This window comes from Sceloporus undulatus, chromosome 7 (genome assembly GCF_019175285.1).
Source record: "Sceloporus undulatus isolate JIND9_A2432 ecotype Alabama chromosome 7, SceUnd_v1.1, whole genome shotgun sequence".
In the NCBI taxonomy this organism is placed as follows: domain Eukaryota; kingdom Metazoa; phylum Chordata; class Lepidosauria; order Squamata; family Phrynosomatidae; genus Sceloporus; species Sceloporus undulatus.
Genome location: NC_056528.1, coordinates 37,723,797 through 37,744,193, shown reverse-complemented (window position 1 = coordinate 37,744,193; position 20,397 = coordinate 37,723,797). Strand labels below are relative to the sequence as shown.

The 20,397-nt window shown below is 43.3% G+C and overlaps 1 protein-coding gene across 8 annotated transcripts; it reads right to left on the bottom strand.

The window, feature by feature from the left end:
- Nucleotides 1-2,148: 2,148 nt before the first annotated feature.
- On the bottom strand, nt 2,149-19,916 carry ZBTB33 (zinc finger and BTB domain containing 33). 8 transcript variants are annotated; one of them, XM_042480561.1, is made up of 2 exons: nt 19,787-19,916; nt 2,149-7,619 (listed from the first exon to the last, which is right to left on the bottom strand). In XM_042480561.1, exons 1-2 carry the CDS (start codon nt 19,818-19,820, stop codon nt 5,500-5,502), a joined length of 2,154 nt encoding a protein of 717 aa, XP_042336495.1. In that variant the 5' UTR covers nt 19,821-19,916; the 3' UTR covers nt 2,149-5,499. The 8 variants fall into 8 exon arrangements, with proteins under 8 accessions (XP_042336495.1, XP_042336501.1, XP_042336498.1 ...); XM_042480567.1 differs by lacking the exon at nt 19,787-19,916 and adding an exon at nt 16,943-16,967; XM_042480564.1 differs by lacking the exon at nt 19,787-19,916 and adding an exon at nt 14,858-15,007.
- Nucleotides 19,917-20,397: the final 481 nt, after the last annotated feature.

The following is a 20,397-nucleotide window of genomic DNA, read 5'->3' as shown; positions in this document are numbered from 1 at the left end:
AATGAAGGCTTGTGTAATCAGTACAAATCCTAGGTATAAGATTGCATCTAGATGTTAAAATGCTTAGAATACACCCATTGGAATCAGTAAGGCAAAACTCAGTTTCAGTTATTTCCGTGGGTATACTCTAAGCATGACTAATGCTGGATCAGTCCAAAAGGAATTGCAAACAAGGGGCCTCTACCTTTGTAGGTGAGTTGTAAAAAAGGTAGGGTTCATGTCTCTCTATTAATGGGCACATCTGCATATCACAATATCCATGGCTTGTCTCCTCACTTCTGGATTAACTCCCTCCCCATTCGTTGCCTCCTCTGTCAGGGTGACATTGGGGAAAACAATTCAGGGTACAGTTATCACAAGTAGCTATACTTTATAAACAAGTCAGAGTTCATATTAGTTCAAATTATGGTTTGTGGATAGTTAACAAAGCATGGCTTGATAGCAGAGGTGAGTTTGCACATCATAAACAGACAGATTTCAACCAATATGGGTTGTTGTGCAAACTCAGGCTCCTTGTGATGAAGTAAAGAACGTTTTCCACAAAAGGATGCCCTTGCATTGTCATTCTGCATCTGAATGTAGCTGATTTTAGTTGCTGGAATTGCATATGGAAACATTAACACAGACTGGGGATGCCAGGGAGGGTAGTAGTAGGCAAGTGGAGAGCTGCAAGTTCAGCAAAGAATAGCAGAAATGGAAAGAAGGAGGCAAGTACAGCTGTTTGTTTTCCCAGAGTTTAGAAAAGTGGGTCTACAGTTCCCAGAATCATTCAGTCAGCATAGTATGCAAAGACATAGACATATTAGTCTGGAAAATCAGTATGCAAAGAGACTTTGCAGTACCTTCAAGACTAACTGAAAGAAAAGCTGGTATCACGAGTATTCACAGACTTCACTCTTTTTCCTCAGATGGAGTCAGCATAGTCAATGGTCATGTTGGTGAGGACATGCTGGAAGTTGTAGAAAGTAAAATTTCCAGACTAGGCCCTGATAAGATGACAAACAGGTAGAGGCAGAGGGTGAACATGAAAACATACATTCCATTTTTGCAATGGCTTACAAAAAAGGCACGGCTCAGTTTTAGAGGCTATGCAGAATCTGGGTCAGGCGTCATCAACTGCACTGGGTCTGACAGCCAGATTTATGACCCTCTGTGGGTCAGATTGCCCCAAAAGGCCTACTTGAAGTAGCTGTTATCTTTTAACAATAGACAAAAGTTCTAAACAGTCAACAGTGCAGGAAGGTGTGGGGTTGAAACTTATTTTAAAAGTGAATGCCCACTGCTGGATGCTTCCAGGAGAGGCACTTCACCTTTTTTTGGCCAGAAAAAGTTTGCTCCATGCAGTGTGGAAAGTTCAAGGGCTACAGAAACAGTTTTGGAAGCCAAATTCAGCCCCAAGGCCAAACTGTGCCCACTACCGCCCTAGACCTAGTCTCACCATCTTCAGAAAAGCAGCTGAAAAAGAAGTATGCTATAACTGCAGGAAGTTTTGAAAACCAATAATCCATATGAACAAAAAAGGTGGTGGTGGTGAGGATGAAAGAATTGATTTGCACTCTTTGGTGCACATCTGGAAAGGTCTCCATATGAGTGCCACATGCTTAGCTGGTCCTAATATGCATCTTTATCACAGTACTCTTCTGGGCCCTGTAAAACTGACACGTGCATATTTTTATTTGCTTCACTACCTAATAGCAGCAGTTATAAGCACCAACTCACTTGTGACTGGAATCAAAATGTGGCTCCTTTTTAAAGAAATCAGATCTTAAAATAGCTTAAACATATGTATATCCCTCCCCCCCATTCCCTTCTCCTTTTGTGTCGTGTCTTTTTAGATTGTAAGCCTGAGGGCAGGGAACCGTCTATTATCCCCTCTGTTGTAAACCGTCCAGATTCCCAGTGATTAGGTGGCATATAAATAAATCCTATTATTATTATTATTATTATTATTATTATTATTATTATTATTACTACTACTCTGGAGTGCAGATGGGGTTACCATTCAGAGTAATCACCTCTGTCCTGTAGCTTATGCTTGCAATGTATGAACATTTACAGAAATCCATGCAGAAAAGCCATCAGCCGCTCAAAGTGGCTTTGTATACAAGAGGCACCATTTGTTCTTCAAAATAACCAATTTCACTTCAGTAGAATTAAAAGCTTTTATTTTTGCCATACAAAGCTCTAAGAACTAAAGGTCAAGTATTGGTTAAAGAAAAGCAAAACACAATTCCCCAAAGGTATGTTAACGAAAAGACTGTACAAATTATATACATTACAGTACTGTCTTGATTTCTTCCTCCCCCCCCCCCAAAAAAAAGAGTAATAGCTCGGTAAGACCCACTGAGCTATTAAACCGCTTTTGCATCTTTTAAATATGTTTTATGCTTTAGTAGGAAATAAGCAATGCATTGATTTTCTCTGTTATACTCATACACTGGAATGCTGTGGTATGAATTCTTAAAAGAAACCATTAAGGAGAAGTTACAGTCCCTCCCTAATACATTTAGTTAGGACTAAACGCTGCTTGTACACATTATACAGGATGAAGTGGCACGCTTCTTCAGGTAAATTTGCAAGTCTGCAGGTAGGTAAGGGTGTCCTCTCTCTGTGCTAGAAATAAATCAGCACCAAAAGGGGTATGCTAAATGTTTCTCTCTGATGTGCTGGCCCACTTCATGCAAGAAAACTCTTCAAGATGGAAGAATTCCATATTATGAATGCAGTCTGAAGCAATGCATAAAGCACCAGAACACCCTTGGAAGAAGTTCATTTGAAATGAAAGACACTTAATTCTAAGTAGGACTTGTGTGGAACTATCATGTCAAGACACTGGCCAAGATCCTACTGACTGCCAATGTCACCGGAGGAGATGGGGCTGAGGTACTAGTACCAAAGGCACTGCAACAGCAGAGGGACAGTGGTGAAAACTCGGGCGCTGGCAGGGCAACTTTAATTCCTAACAGACAGATTCCACGGTTGTCCTCCTGCTGCCACGTATGCCACCGTAATGGACCAAGATGATCCCTGCCGATTACGACTATTCTTTTAACCTGGGGTGTAGATTTACTATGGAATTTCTGCCAGAAGTACGTAACATTTCTCTCTTAAGCACAAATGCATTTTAGTTGCAGTAGCATACCGAGAAACACTTTCCTCCCACCTTAACATCTATAGAAAGGCGAGACTGAAAACTAAGGTTTTAAAAAAGCTCCTATAAAAAGTAACAGCCAGATGCTATTTATAAAAAACAATATGGTGTCATTCAAAAAGTTAAGATACAGAGGGTCAAGCTTATTTCAACCCCCATAAATACTGGAAGCAAGGATTTCAAAAATATAAACACATTTTATAAGAACTCTTTAACTTTGGATATTGAAACTTTCTTCCTAGGCAAAGCTAGGGACCTGAGAGGTATGCAAGTACAAGTCTTCTAGCAAATCCACGCAGCTTTGAACCCTAATCTTCCAGTCTTCCTTTACATTTTATCAAAGGAGGAGGGGAGGACACCTTCAATAGGCACTGGTTTTACATTTTTAAAAGTATCTGGAACCATTATGGTCTGGAACAAGAGCATATATTAACTCCAGATTTAACGTCTGCTATAGCATACACCAACTTGCTTTCTAACAAATGGCAGGCCATCTTCACTTCGCACAAAGTAACTTCTTTAGCTGTGGGCAAACTCCGTGTTGTTTTAAGAAAAAAAGAAAGGTCTTGATAGAGCTGCTAAAACATCAGTGAAACTTAGCAATACTCACTACATCATGTGTTTTGTACCCGACTGCATACACAACTGGCATTATATGTATTTTTTTTAAAACCACCAAAATCATGGACTTAAATCTGAAGTGCCAATTTCAAAACATGGTTTACAAAACTACTATTATAAACTCCACCTCTAAACAAGTTTATTCTCAGCCTAGAGAACAGAAGAGCTGCATTTTACACCAACACAGATTAATATTTCTCCCTCTCGTTACTGCACACACTGATTTCTGATGCTCTTCCATCATGGCTTGTTACAGTTCGGTCATTTACTCTTTAATAGAACTTCCATTTCTAGCTATAAAACATTGGTTTTTAAACTGACAGACTAAAAATTAAGGTCTAGGGATTATTGTTTTCAATATGAAACAGATGTTTACTGTGGAAAATGTCTCTGTAAAAAAAAATTCCCAAAATGATGGAAAGAAATCACAAGCCGCCTCAATAATTCCCACATAGTAATTTACAAAATTTGAGTTCACGTGACATAAAGCAACAAGCTACATGACTGCTGAACTTTCAGGATCAGCATTCCTTGCTCACTCTGTACTCCTGCTATTACCAAAACACTACAACATGTGTACCAATCTGCAAGGGGGAAAAAGAGCAGGGTGGGAGAACAGACCACATGGGGCCTGATATGTTTATGCCATAAAACCCCCATGAAGATGTTTAATTGAACCTTGTAAAAACTAAAAATATGTTCAGGAAGCAAAAGCATCATTTGCATGTAGCTTTGGGAAGCAGCTTGTGCATCCTTCAGCCATAAAAAAACTGTCAAACTGTATCAGCCACAACCTTTTACTATAACAAGTAAAAAGGCAAAACAAAAACCCCACATCAAGATATTTCCAGAAGAGAGAGGGTCCAACATAATTTATCAGCATGAGGAAAAACCATGGGCAGGTGGTTGTTGTTGTTGTTGTTTTCAGTGTCACTTGACTTTTTGATCGACAGAAACCCCTTCCCGTGCCAAAATATAAAACACAATGGTCCAGCCACCGGATAACGTTAACTACTAAACATAAATAAAACTTCAGTTTCCCTCAGAGGATCTCGTTTCTCCTCCAAGATGGCTAACATTCACCTTGAGCATCTTGGTGATATATTTTTTTTTAATGAAATTAGGATGCAGCTCCAAACATAGCATGATTTATGGATGAAACGACTGGATCCACACAGCACTGGGCTACAATACAAAGGTAAAGAGCATACAAAACAAAAAAATCTTAAACTATGCCCAGAAACCTATCCTGACTGCCCTTTTGTACTCTCAGACGTTAACAAAGAAACCATTTTCAGCTTTAAAGTGCTAATATGAACAAAAGGATTACACAGTAAGTGGTTCAAGTGGCAAGAAATATTCCCATTATTCTACGTTTTGCTGGGGGCCTTTCCTACGGTTGGAAAGAAAACAAGTTTTCTCACACAACAATGTTCCAGATTTGATCAGTACTGATGAGCCAAATGCACTGAACATTCCTAAATGACTTTGCCTGAATTCAAGTAAAGTTATTCTGCCCCTGCCCAATCTTTTTTCACAAGATCATGCAAAGATTACAGGTATTCTAGTCTTAAAATACTAACTTTTGCTGGCTAGGTAAAAAACACACTGACTTGTTATATAACATGAGATGTCCTACAACTTTTCTGAGCAGCCCATTTAAGAAGATTTTTCTTTGCTTTTTCTTTTTTTTATATAAAACAGAAATGCTTCCATTTTAAATCATTTCAGTAAGATTCTGGTATCACAAACTCAAATTCAGTACTGCCGTCAGATGGGTTTTGTTTAAAGAGAGATTCATTTGCCTGCGGAACAAAGATATCATCCCATGTCATTGGCTTTGTTGAAGGGTTAGGGGCCGGTTCCTGAGGAGCTTCTTTTACAGGAGCAGCTGGATAAATTAGAGTATTGTCATTCCCCATGGGTACGTTGCTGGAATTACCTGAAATATATGCATAATTTCTGATCTGCAAAGACCTACAAGGATGCAAACGATAGAGCTTGGACTCTCCAGAAGGATCCTGGCTATGAACAGACCTTATGTGTGTAGCCATGACCTGATAGTTGATGAAACACTGACCACAAGCCAAGCACTGGTACCTTCTCTCCCCAGTGTGGTGTATTTCATGTTTGGTGCGGTATTCAGCAAGAGGGAAAACCTTTTCACAGTAACGGCAGGGATATTTCTTCTCCCAGGAATGAACATTAAAGTGTCTCCGCAAACTTGTAAGACAAACATAGGACCGCCGGCACACAATACAGATGTAATAAACTTTTCCATCCATTATGAGCTCATAGTGATCATCATGCTTTACTTTAAGTCGTTTCCTGTTGGCAGAATCATCTCCTGATGTTCTGGGCAAGTCATCCAGCCGAACTTCTCCATCAGCCTCATCTTTCACTGGAATGACAATGTCATAGGTATCTTCACCGATATTTGCATACACCTTGCAACCTGTTGACAAGCTTTCTATTTCAGTAGCTGTATCTAAAGTGATGGTCTTCTGGCCTTCGGTTATGTGCTTGGGTGCAACACTTGCCGAAGCATCCTTTTGGCTCCCTGAAAGAACGTTTGAAATTTTTATTTTGAACTCACTAGGTTGGGGGACTGCGTTTTGCAGAAAGCTGGCCAACTGCTTCTTCTGAACCGTTGTGCTGTCAGTTGTAGTGGCAATGGCAGAAGTAATAGGAGCAGCAGCAACAGTAGTAGCAGCAGTAGCAGCAGTAGCAGCAGCAGTAGTAGCAGCAGCAATAATCGGCTTAGGGGTAGTGGGTTGCTGGACCAAAGAACTGCTGCTTGCTGAACCTGGGCTGGATGAACCAAGGATGTCATCATCGTCTTCCACATCTGCATCGTCCTCTTCCTCTTCATCAATGGCATTGGTTTCCATGTCTGTCAAAGAATCACTATTAGATGGCTGTTGATTCTCCTCGGGTATAGGAGATACCTCTATTTCGTGTGATGAACTAACATCCGGTGAAGCGCTAATCTGTGATGGATTTAACGTAAGAACGTTAGGAGTTTCAGCTTGAGGAGCAGAGGGGGCAGTCACTTCTGCAGGCGTTTGGCTTTCAGTTGGGTTTGGCTGAGCAGTGGATGAGTCGAGCCTTGACGCTGTAACTGCAGCTGACTGAGGTGGCAAAGTACTACTGCTACAGTTTGTTTGCTCAGAGGCTCCTCCAGGGATTGAGCAAGGCTGGCTCTGTGTTGCCGCTTTGGGCTCTAGAAGACGGTTCTTTGCAGGTGCAAGCTCCGAACAGAAGATTACATCGTCATCATCGTCAGAATCACTAATAGTAATCTTTGTGTTGTCACATTCCTTGCCATACAGTGAAAACGATTCTGTTATAACAGGTTTCTCAGCAATTAGATTCTGACCCAAAGACTGGGTTGTAGGCTGTTGTGTTTCAAGGCTGTTTGCTTCTGGGTAGGGCATTTCAGAAGTGCTGGGCCCAATACCACCAGACATGTTCTTCACCTGCTGCAGAGGAGCCCCCAGATCAGCAAGAAATTTGACTCCCAGCAACTGTCCTGATTTAATTAACTCATCAAGCAAGTCTGATCTCACCCTGACTATTTTGGAGCTGTAGATGTAGTTGAGAATTTCAGCAAAAATCTCTGCTCTGATAAAGCTCAATTCAACCACTTTTCCTGCCACGGAGAAGAGCTGTTGAAAGTAAGTGCTTGAGGCTGAGAGGACATTTCGATGGGCTCGAAATTTCCGGTCCTCCACAATGACAGTAACATCACAAAAAAGCCCATGGCCACGTTGTTCATCCAAAGCCTTTAAGAGCATACCAGAATACTGGTTGTCTGTTGCAGTAATTAGCTTTCGGGTCTCCATTCCTATAATGAGAAAGAAATATGTTCATTTTCCCCCTATGACAGAACAGTTCAGCTTGAACTAGGGTGCATTTTAAAATTAGAATATTGTTTAATTTACCTTAATTTTTTAAATGATACTACAGTATCTTGCTTAGAAGCTACATTTTAACAAACTGTATTGCTCCTCAAGAATATTTTAGTTATGCAAACCACAACACCACACTGCCTCTCATAGGGTATGGTACAATGCTTCAAATTGGACTATTATTTTGGTGGAGGCCACCTTCAGGTATTAGATACATTTAATGTCTATTAACCATTGATGTCTGAATCGCACAGATTAATTTATGGATGTTCCAGACCAAACAGCCTCCTCCTATGCAATTCTACAAGATTACAATAATCCTCGTTGAAAGCATATCAAGCAAACAATGTAAGTGAATATTAATCCTTTCCCAAGAACTATGTTGAAAAACAAATTATAAATATGTTACAAGCACAGATGCCAAACACCTGTACAAATCTCATTCAGTTACATCACACCTTGATGATAAATGTAGGGTTAATCTTAAGTACTGTACTGTATATACTCATGTATAAGTCTAGAAGTTTAGGTCAAAAAATTGACCCAAAAAAACCTGACTCGACTTATCGACAGGTCAATGTAAATACTGTATCTCAACTCTTATTTAAAAGAAGGAACCATCTCCTGATGAAAAGCAAGAGTATAATATGTGAAGCACTGACCCCCTCTACTCTCTCATCCATCCAATCTTAAAAGTAAGCACATAGAGTTCATTTTATAAGTTCTCTGACATTGTTTTGCTTTGCTTCATCTTTTAGATCCTTTGCTATATGCCCCTAAGTTTTACCCTCGATTTATCCATAGGTCATAGCAAACTCCATAATTTTGGCCCCAAAACTTGCCCTCGACTTATACGTGAGATCGACTTATAGTTGAGTGTATATGGTAAGAGAAAATGTAACCTGGAAATTTTAAAAGTGTGAAGAAATCACTAAGATCCTATGCCTTTAAGAATGGTGTGAAAGGAGAATTTTAATCAATGCACTGTTCTCCTGTAACTTCTGGATTATGAGGTAAAATACATCTATTGGCGGGATACAAACCGCCATTTAGTACGTATAGGATACGTACTAGGGTTAGGAAGGGGCGGTGCTTCCGCACCCCCCTAACCCTAGTACGTATCCTATACGTACAAGATGGCGGCGCACCTTCTACATGGGCGCCGCCATCTTTACGTACTGGACGCATAGCGTCCAGACGTGTCGCGGCGCCTATGACGTCGCGAGTCCGCGCCAGGCGCCTCGCGACGTCATAGAGGCGCCGCAAGAAGAAGCTCCGAAATGGAGCTTCTTTTTTGCTCCGTGCGGGAGTCGCGCGGTTTGGCTGCTGCGGCTCCCGCACAGAGCAAATGGCGGCGGCGGCGGAGCGCCGCAAAGCAGCGGTTTGTACCCCGCCATTGTAATTCTTTTTTCTGAGCAATTTTTAGAGGCACAGCAGCTTGTTTCCCTATTGTGGCTAGAAAGCAAAAAGCTATGCTATGTATTAGAGCGCCAGCATGACGTAGTGGCTTGAAAGTAGGACTTTGACTCTGGAAACCAGGGTTCAGTTCTCATCACCATGAAACCCACGTGCGCAAGTCACATGCTCTCAGCCGCAGGGGAAGGCACTGGCAAACCTCCTCTGAACAAATCTTGTCAGGAAAACCATACGATAGGTTCTCCTTACAGTCGCCATAAGTTAGAAATGACTTGATGGCACACAACACACACATGTATTAAAGTAATGGAAGTAGGGAGAGTTCCTTTGGCAGAAGAGCATTGCTAGCAATGTGGTAGATATAAAGGCAGAGAAGCCATCTTGGTTAACCAATACAGACATGATGAGGCACATCTGTGAATGAATATGTTAACAGGTTACTGAGTAAGACTATAGCTTTGTTATGCAGAAAGGCAGCAGAGGTAAGCATCTGTGATTCTTAAACCTGGCAAAGAGTCACTTCGGGGTTTAAAGCTAACTCAGGCCCTATTCAGACAGGCCAAAATAAGGCTGCTTCGGGTCACTTTGGAGGTGTGCTGTTTAAATGATGCACGCGTACTAAAATCCCAGAAGCTGTGCCAAAGCTGCAGTCCAGTCCTTAGGATGGGATCGTGGCTTTGGCACAGCTTCCAGACTCTTAGTATGCATGCATCATTTAAACAGCATACCTCCAAAGTGACCCAAAGCAGCTTTATTTTGACCTGTCTGTATGGGGCCTCAGTCACAGAGGAAAAGAGCTCTGGAATAACATCCTCACCCTATAGATGTAAGAAAGACAATCAGTCTAAAAGCAGGACAAGAACACAGCTGCGCTTTTGAGACCTGCGGTCTCACCTCCAAGGCAACAGCTGGCTCAACCAATGCCACTTAAGAATAAAGCGTCATTGCTGTCAGTCTCGTTTTTCATCTGAGTTATGAATCTGTTTGAAATCATTTTAGTTGGGAGAAGATGGAGAGGAGAGGAGGAAAAGCGGTAGAGGTGGGTGAGACCACCTTCCTGAAAAGAAAATTATGGGTTTTGGCTGAGATTTGGATGTAGAGTGCATCAACACTGTGGAAATAATGCAGTTTCATAGCACTTTAAATGCTGTAGCTCTATCCGATGGAATCCTGGGATCTGTTGTTTTATAAGGTCTTTAGCCTTCTCTGTCAAAGAGTGCTGGTACCTCACAAAACTACAAATCCCAAGGATTCTGTAGGACAGAGCCATGGCAGTTAGTGTTGTCAAACCACATTTTTTCTACAGTATCAATGCATCCATGCCTCTCATGGTATTTATTTAAACTGTTCATCATTTGTCGAGTTTCTGTGCCATCTGCTCTTGAGCTCTTAAGGACAGACAATCTAAATCAGGGTGTGCAATTTGCACCCTCAAGATTTTGTTGAACTGTAATGCCCAGCAGTTCTGGTCAGCAATAACTAGTGGTGGTGGATGTTGGTAGTTTCAGTCTAATAAATGGAGGGCACAAACTGACAACATGTGATCTAAATTAAAAAGGAAGACAATGCAAAGAGACCAGTACCTATCATATTCTAATAACCAAGGAGCCCACAGAAGAGACACCAGTGAATATGGCTGCCATCTCTGTTTTTGGGTCCTGCTGTGATGCAAGTAAACCTGACACACAGGCCTGCTTCAGATGTTTTAATTTGGATAACCCAGAAATGAGATGTATGCACATTTTCTCCCTTCTCATCTCACATGACTAGGTTTGACAAATAACTGGAACAGGATCTGGACCACAAAAACCTAGCAATTGAAGCTTCTCCCAATGTTTATCCACACTGCCAGGAACCATCTTCAATACTCTTAAAGGCATAAGAAAAGTGCACCTGTCAACAAAAGCAGCTATGGATGTGAAACACAGAGAACTATCACTCAGAGCACTTCGGTCAAACTGGAAAAACGGGTTTCAGTGGGAAAAGGGCAGGAAAGATCTTGGGAAATCTTTCCTTGCTTCTAACATGTATACTATGGAGTATGTTCAGTTCTGTTCATCTTCTCACTGTGCTGAGATAGTGGCAAATCAGGTACGCATGTAGTTTTTTTCTGCTTTGGGGATTTTTACATGAGCAAAACCTAAGTCTCACAGGAATATACATTAACCTGGAAGTAGTTACGTGTGGATATTGCTGTTAGATATTCTAGAAATTAAAAAACACATTTTATGTATAAATGTTGCTCCAGTAACTGGAACTGTGAGAAATTCACCCAAGGTGTACCTTGAAATAAAGATGGAGGAGGGAGAAGAGAGAAACAATACCAGCAGTTTGGAGGCTGACCATGAGGAGGCATAAGTATTTCTGCACTTGGTAGCAAGTATGTTTGTTAACAAAACTACACATCCTAGAATTCCATAGCAGTGAGCCATGGCAGTTAAAGTGGTGCCAATCTAGATTACTCCTGCAGTGCAGATACAGCCAAAGCCTCTGACAATTTTCATTTTTACAAAATCTTTTTATGCCTACCCATCTTCCCTTTCCCTCCTTGCCATCTGTCTAGCTTGACTTTTTTAGCAGCATCTGCACTGGGAAGATGGTGAAAGAGGGCTGGAGAAACAGGTTTTTGGTGTCAGATTGCAGCAATGTGTCTACAGTAATAAATTCAATAAAATGGGAGCTGGGAAAGAACGGTATTTCTGCTGTAGCCAATCCTACTGTAGCTCTGTGTGTCTGTCTACAAAAGGCAAGCTATAAAGCAGCTAAGCTCTGGTTCTCTCACTTAGCATCTATGAACAGCAAACCAACGAAGAAGTGGAGGGGCAGATAACCCAGCCTCAACCAACTACCACTTACACATTTAAAAAAGCATATATCTAGACATCCAGCCACCAAAATGGAAATCATAAGAAAAGTAGAAGCTGATCCCTGTTGCACTTAAGAAGCTTTCAAGTGGTCTTGTTCATTTAAGCAAGACTTACCAGACTTGCTTGTTTCATTCCACATGTGTCTATGGTTAGCTCTGAATAAAAAGTTTGCTGAAAGATGCTGGACTGCTCCGGTGTTGAACTGGGGTAGGAACCTATCCCTATTCTTTCTGTTATTTCTGCCTCTGGTACCAAAATTTCTGTTAAAGTATCCAGGAATATGTCTATTTCATTAACTGGGGATATAGCACTAGTTTCAGGTAGGATGCTGAAAAGTGACCCCAGAGAAAAATGAAGGGGAAAGTGTTAGGGAAAGAAGCCATGCGTGTGTGAGTTGCTGAATGAAGCAAGAGGGTAATGGAGTGGAGAATGAGAAAAAGCAATGACAACAGCAACAGTGTTTATAGGAGAGAAAGAAGAGCAAAAACATTAGAGAGAAGTACAGAAAGTGCTATGACTAATTGGCAGGCTAGCTCTAAAGGATGGTTTCTAGAAACATAGCTGCCTTATCATATAATTGGATCAAAACAGTTGGTTCACCTGATTCAGAATTGGTACCTGGCCTCTTCCACCCAATTTGGTGCCCCCAGATTTCAATTGTTTAGCAAGACAAGGGCACCACTAACTAGATCCAGATTTCAACAATGTAATGCATTCACAGACATGGGTCCAATCTACACCACAGAAGTAATGCAGTTTGACACCACTTTCACTGCTATGGCTCAGTGCTTGGGAATCCTGAGATCTGTAGTTTTGTGAGACATTTAGCCCTCTCTGTCAGGGAGCTCTAGTGCGACAACTACAATTCCCAGGATTCCACAGCATTGAGCCATGGCAGTTAAAAGTGGTATCAACATGGATTATTTCTGCAGTGCAAATGCAGCCAGGGTGAAATAAATGTAAAGAGAGAAAAACTGAGAGGAGATTCTTAAGAGGGTAACATTGAAAAATGAATTCAAAAACATAGCCATGTTAGTCTGAAAAAACCAGTATGCAAAGGGAACCTGCAGCACCTTTGAGACTAAATGAAAGATAGAAGTTGGTAGTATGAGCTTCCATAGACTTGAGCCTACTTCCTCAAATGTATTTGGTGGAATGGAAAGCCCAGGGACAGACCTATATATAGCAAGCACTCTGTGTGTGAGAATGTCCATCGAAATGCAAAACTGTGTGAGTGTGGTGATGAGGTGACAAGTGCAGTTTTAACAATGGATGGTGGTTAGGGTACAAGGCAAGGATGTTGCCTAAAGCCAAGGTGAGCAGATAACCATACGAATGAGTATTGGGATGTAGTGAGGGAGCCAAAAAGAAGATGTGATGAACTGGCCAAGAGAGCCCCCATGAAGCTAGAGTTATAATGTGTGTAGTCTGGAAACCATGCCCTATGAGGAATGACTTAGGGAGCTGGGGATGTTTAGCCTGGAGAAGAGAAGGTTAAGAGGTGATATGATAGCCCTGTTGAAATACTTGAAGGGATGTCATATTGAGGAGGGAGATAGCTTGTTTCCTGCTGCTCCAGAGATTAGGGACAGGAGCAATGGATTCAAATTGGGGGTGGGGGGTGGAGAATCCACCTAAACATTATGAAGAAGTTCTTGATGGTAAGAGCTGCTTGAAAGGTGGTGAAGTCTCCTTTGGAGGTCTTTCAACAGAGGCTAGATGACCATCTGTCAGGAGTGCTTTGACTGAGTTCCTGCATGGCAGAATGGGGCTGCGCTGGATAGTCCTTGAGGTCTCTTCCAACTATAACTCTATGAAAAATGAGGTCCAGTGGGAGCTGCAGGACTGAGGAAGAATGCAAAGACATCACCACCTTAGTCAGTTTGCAAAGGGCTCTAGTACAGAACCACCTCAGACACTAACTGAACGAAAGAAGCCAGGAGGAGCAGCTTCCTAGATCTGAGCCTTCAAAATGCATCTGAGGAAGTCGGCTCAAGTCTAGGGAAGTTCCTGCTCTCAGCTTCTCTTGTTCAGTTAGTCTTCTAGTCTAATACTGCGAGGTCTTTGCATTTATTCCTAGATTACTTTTTCAGACAGAGCCGTTTTGTTCTGGGAAATCTGTCTCAAAGGGACCTTGCAGCACCTTTGGCACATTACTGAAAGAGAGAAGCTGGGAGCAGGGGCTTTCCTAGGCATCCAGACGCCCTCCTTTTCCAGGACACGTCCTACATTTCAGCCTTCTGTCCAAGAGGAACTCAAAAGCGTCCTCCATTTGGAGCTCTCTATATTTATGGCAGGCCCTACATTTTGTCTGGAACATCCTCCATTCTGCAGTGAGGATACCTCTGGCTAAGGCTGAGGAGATGTCCTCCATTTTTCTAAGGATGTGTCCTTCCTTTCATCCTTCTGTCCATTTCCAGCTCTCTCGATATTTGGGGGGGTGTCCTACAATGTCCTCCATCCTGGGGTGAGGCAAGATCCACCTGCCTCCTCCTCCTTTCTTTTCCAGGACATGCCCTCCATTTCAACCTATCCAGGAGGAGCGTCCTCCATTCGAGCTCTCTATTGGGGTGTGTGTCCTACAATGTCCTCCATCCCGGGGTGAGGACACCTCTGGTCCCCCTCCTCCTTCCTGCCCAATGCTGAGGACACGTCCTCCATTTTCCCCCAGGACATGTAGGATTGGGGGGCGTCCTACAATGTCCTCTCTCTCTGTGAGGCGAGGCCCTCCCCCTCCTTCGTCGAGGGAACCAGCGACACAAAGGCGGGCAGGGGACCCTCCCTCCGCCTGGGGAGAAGAAAGGGCCGCCTCGGCCGTCCCAGTCCCTGCCTCCTTGCCCTCCCAGCCGGCCCTGGCGAGCGGAGACGCCGGGGAAGGCGGCCTCGGGTACCTCTCCTCCTCCTCCTCCTCCTGCTGGACCCACCGACCGACCGACCTCCTCCTCGCCGACGCTTCCGCCTCCTCAGCCTCAGCCAGGCCTCGCAGCCACCAGAGGCCGCTCCCCTTCTCCCACGCAGCCTCGGCCATTTCCGGAGACAACTCGGCACCGCTCGGCAATTTCCGGCCTCGCTCGGAAGAGCGCGAAGGCACTCGGCTGTTTCCGGAAGCGCTCCGAAAGCTAAAGCAGACCCGAAGGCGCTCGGCTCTTTTCGGGAGGTTTCGCCACCAGCCCCGAATGCAGTTCGGGAACTTTCGGGAGCGAAGGTGGCGGCTCCATTCTTTTTGTAAAAGCCGGGCGGAAGGAGGCAGAGGGCGCCTCCCGCGTGGAAGGAAGGGGGCCACGTGACCCAAAACCCGGGAAAACGGGGAGGAAGTGGCCCTCCAAGTTCCCTCCCTCTGCAGCCATCAGGGCCCGAATCTGAAGTAAGGCTGCATCCACACTGGAGAAATAACCCAGTTTGGTACCGCTTTAACTCTTTGTCTGCCTCAAGGCTATGGAATTCTGGGAGTTGGAGTTTGTAGAGCTCCCAGAATTCCATAGCTTTGAGCCAGACAGAGTTAAAGCAGCACCAAACTGGGTTATTTCTCCAGTGTGGATGCAGCCTTACTCTGGCAGCCCAAAGCAGACTTTCCCACTTCTGGGCTTTTCTTTTTCTGGCCATCTTCTTTAGAAAGGCTGAGAGAGTGTGACCAGACGGCCTCAGCGCAAAAGAGGGCAAGGTGCCACAAAATGTAGGCCTTTCAAGGGAAAACAATGGAGGGACCCAATACAGGTTAAAAAACCCTTAATACAAACATAAATCCCCGCTTCTTAGGCTCAAAATGGAAGACGCTCTGGAATCCCTGCTGACAGAAGGGTGAAATGGAGGATGTGTCCTGGAAAAGGAGCTTAAAAACCTAAACACACTTGAAACAAATGTACGTTCTTAGGCTCAAAATGGAGGATAGCGTAGGATCCCTCCTGAATATAAAGAAGAAGGAAAAAGAGGACAATATCCTGGGGAAAAGGAGCTAAAACAGGTAAAAACATTTAATACAAATATAAATCCCTGCTTCTTAGGCTCAAAATGGTTGTACATAAATTGGGTTTAAACGTCTGGTTACTCTGAAGGTCGCCCGGTGGGTTTCTGCAGCTGAGACAGGATTCGAACCCTGGGCTCCAGAGTCATAGTCTCCAAGACTCAAACCACTTTGCCACACTGGCTCTATAGTTGGATTGAAACTGTGCTTTAAATGTACGCTTCCAGTCTTTAGGCATCCTCTCCTGTCAGCAGTGGCTGAGGGCCAACAAATGGATGAATCAGCACCTCAGCATTGCTAAAACCAAAACAATTCTAAAGCCAAGATTGAGAATCAAGGGGGCTGCAGATGTTCTTGCGCTGGAGCCCTAAGCAATATGGCAGCAGACATGATGGCCAACATCTGGAGGACAACGTTAAATCCCCACCCTTGCCTTCAGTTGTACATACCTGGCCTTCTCCATAGGAATGACAATTGTGCTATATTGCCTCATGAATACCAAATATCTTTGTACCATGCCTCCTGACATCCCAGTTAAACTGTTCCATAATAATCAGTAGGGGAAGCAAATGGTTTTAGCATCTTTAAAGGTTAGCCTTTATTCTACAAAGCTGCAGATTTTAGCATCCCTTGCTTTAAGCAGCTTAGTTCCCAAATCCACCATTCGCCACAATCAACAATGCTGGCTTGGTCAAAACATATTCCCACATAAGAACATCTGGCCTTCTAAAAAGTATCCTGCAGCAACAAAAGATGTGTTGATTCTGCATTGGTTATATTCAAACTATCAGGGGAGCCATTTTAAAGATTTCTCAGTACTTTAAATTGAGTACTTTAAGGCCCATTCACCTGAAATGACAGCAATTTGCTAATGAACTTCCCTGGCTTAGAGCTACCTTCCTGTGTTGTTGTGTGCCTTCAAGCCATTTCCAACTTATGCCATCCAGCCCTAAGGCAAACCTATCTCAGACTTGTCTTGGAAAGGTTTGTTCAGAGGAGGGTTGCCTTTGCCTACCTCCGAGGACAGGAGTGTGTGACTTGCCCAGTGGGTTTCCATGGCCAAGCGGGGATTCGAACCCTGGTCTCCAGAGTCGTAGTCCAGTGCTCAAACCACTACACCATGCTGGACCTGAAATTCATACGGTGTTCTCAAAAGAATCAACAAGGACACTGCGAAAATCCAAAACCTGCCTACACTCCTCAGAATACTTTCTTACTAGGATGTTAGCATGGGCCGCCTTCCAAAAACTGAGATTGAAGAGGTGTTTGAAACTCTTTTCCTCTCCTCTTTCTCCTCCATATTTTAAAGCGCATGGCTGACTAATGTCACATTTCCATGGCCAAATGGGACCTAAAACCTTGGCATCACAGTCCAACCTCCCCTCCAATGTTTTGCCCTACAATTCACATTAGCGCAAGAGAAGGGTAACAAAATGTAGTCAAAAACGTCCGAAAGGCTAAATGTTCTCCTTCCCAGCCATGGTAATTGCACCATATAGTATTCTGAGGGGAAACAAAAAGAAGGCAAGGCAATACTTGCATGTACTTTTTCTACCTGATAGGGCAACCCAGAATACTGGAAATACTTGTCCAGGTGCAGTCTCTCTGGACCAGTATTTCAAGTATTCCTCTTTTATTCGTATTCCTTTTTGCTAGAATCTTTGCGTTTCAGTTCTTTAAAGCAAAAAATATTAGGTTTTATTATCCCAGGCTGTATGGCTCCACTATTAGTTGCTTTTACTTTATCAGTTAATCTTATTAAAAATCATGAGGTGAGGTTTCATAGGAACTGCAGCTTCTCTAGACAAAAAAATGAACACCCTCCGCTCTTAAACTTATTATCAAGTTACACTAATGGAAAGTACTTCTTTGCTGGGCTGCAACCATGGCGTCCCAAAACCTGTCCCCAATAATCTATAGGATCCAAACCAATATGCAAGCGGTTACCAACAAGTTACCCTGCTTTTGGATACTGCAAGTTCTACAGGAGTTTAGGAAGCACGCATATCTTTAAAAGGAGTATACTACCTGGCTATTTAAACCCCTCATTTACAGCACATGCAAGTAAGCTGAAAGTGGCACCTAAATTTGTGTGAAGTTTATAATTACTAAGGCCTGTTACAGACTACCAAAATAAAGCTGCTTCGGGTCTCTTTGGAGGTATGCTGTTTAAATGATGCATGCATCCTAAGAATCCGGAAACTGCACCAAAGCTGCACTTCAGTGCTTAGGAATGGAGTGTGGCTTTGGCGCGACCTCCGGACTCTTAGGACCCAGGCATCATTTAAATAGCATACCTCCAAAGAGACCCGAAGCAGCTTTATTTTGGCAGTCTGTAACAGGCCTAAGACTTAACTGCCAACTTCTTTCTTTCAGTGAGTCTCAAAGGTGCTACAAGATTTCTCTACATACTGATTCTGCATATCAACACAGGCTGTTATCTTTGAATACCTAGAAATCAGTACTCAGCTTGTTGGGAGCAATTGGCTTACAGACTATAAACCATTTAGAGCGCTGAGTTAGTTCACTATGAAGCAGCATAGGAATGTAAATGCTATTGCTACTGTTACAGAAATGGGGAATAGGGTGACCTGGACTATACTAAGGCCCCATACAGACAGGCCAAAATAAAGCAGCTTGGGGTCACTTTGGAGGTATGCTGTTTAAATGATGCATGTGTCCTAAGGGTCCAGAAGCCACGCCAAAGCCATGCTCCAGTCCTAAGGATTGGAATGTGGCTTTGGTGAAGCTTTCGGACTCTGTATGGCAGTCTGTATGGGGCCTAACTTTAGTACATCTTGCTTTCGTCTTTGTAGGACCTCAAAGGGACACAGATACCTCAGTCGCATGACACTACACTGTTACAGCGCTATTATTCCATTTTAACTGCTATGGCATCCTGGGATTTGTAGTTCATGGAAACCTAACAGTTGCCTGGCTGAGGATTTTGAAAAGCCCACTCCCTGAACTGCAAATCCCAGGATTCCACAGTGGAATAACAGTGCCATAACAGTGCAATGTGATACTGAGGAAGGCCAGTCTGAAATCTCTTAAAGGGCACAGTTTGGGGACCATTGGTCTAAAGGGATAAAAACGAGGAACGAAAGGGGCCTTGTGGGTATGAGAGATAAGGAGAGTGAAAGGTGGAAGGTAAGAGGAGAGATGGGGCATTAGTGAGGCGTGAAAGAAAGAAGGAAGAGTATTAAGGAGGTAAAAGCTGGAAGGGGAAAAGAAAAGAAAAGGGTTAGTAAGTAGAGGATAACAATAAGAGGGATAAAGGATAAAGTAAAGGGAAGGCAGGGGTAAAAATTCCTTCCCCCCATTTATTATTGCTATATAGACTATATAAAAGCAAGATTGAAGGAATTAAAATGCAATTTAATAGATAAGATATAAAGTAAGGGGAAGACGGGGTTCTTTTTGGTCATTTTTTCCATTTATGTTGTTGTTGTTGTTGTTATTTTAGACTATAGAAAAGCAAGATTAAGGCAAATGAATAAAGACGGGACAAAAGATATAAAGGAATTAAAATCCAAGTTAATAGAGAAGTCAGCCAGAGGTAATAAATACGTGGCTGGAAGGAAAGGAAGAGATGTGTCACGAGAGACTTATGTCTTTGGAGTAGATAAGGATTATGATACTGAAAGATTAAAAGAGGAAATGCAAATGCGATCGTAGAGCCTGAAGGAAGGAAGGGAGAACTGGCTCATTCCGAAGAAAGGAAAGGAGGGCCTGGTGGGAGAAGGGGAGCCTCCGAAGGCCTCAAAGGCCGGGCCAAAGGGGGCTCTGGGAAACCTCGCCCTCCCTCCGAGGCTCCTCGGCCTCCGGCTCGGTCCCCGCGGAGGGAAGCCGCTCTCACCTGCCGCCTCCGCGTTCATGGCGCTGGCCTCCATCCTCCTCCCGCAGCGGCCCAGGAGCAGCACAAAGGGACGGCCCCCGGAACCCCTTGCGGCGGACCTGGGTGCCACACGGGCCTCAATCAGCGGCGCACCCTGATGCCTCAGGGGAAGGAGAGCCGTGTGACATTCGGGCTGCTAATCGCGCGCGCCTCTTAGGCCTCCGCTGGCAGGGGAACATAGAGATAGGAAATTGTAGAGAGAGGGGAAATGAGAACCAAGAGGTTCCGGGTTCACCATAGGTATTTATTTATTTATTTATTACTTGCATTTTGTGACCAAGAACTGGGTTCAGATGCCTACTCAGCCATCCTCGAAGCCCATTGGGTGACCTTGGGTAAGCCACGCTGTCTCAGCCTCAGAGGCAAAGGCAAACTGAAGAAAATGGCCAGCATGCAAAGTAGGATAGAATCTAAACAGCCTTAGCATAGAGCCTTAGGGTTGCCATAAGTCAGAAACGACTTGAAGACACCCAACAACAACAACACATAATAATATATATAGATATGTACTATATATATATATATAGAGAGAGAGAGAGAGAATTATTAATAATAATAGAACTAAAAATAAT

Excerpts from the sequence above, each read along its gene's own strand:
- ZBTB33 (XM_042480560.1), bottom strand. The coding sequence starts at position 11,455 with ATGCCTCCTCATGGTCAGCCTCCAAACTGCTGGTATTGTTTCTCTCTT. Across the intron at positions 7,620-11,382 it reads TCCTCCATCTTTATTTCAAG|GAATGGAGACCCGAAAGCTA; the intron begins GTACACCTTGGG and ends TTCTCATTATAG.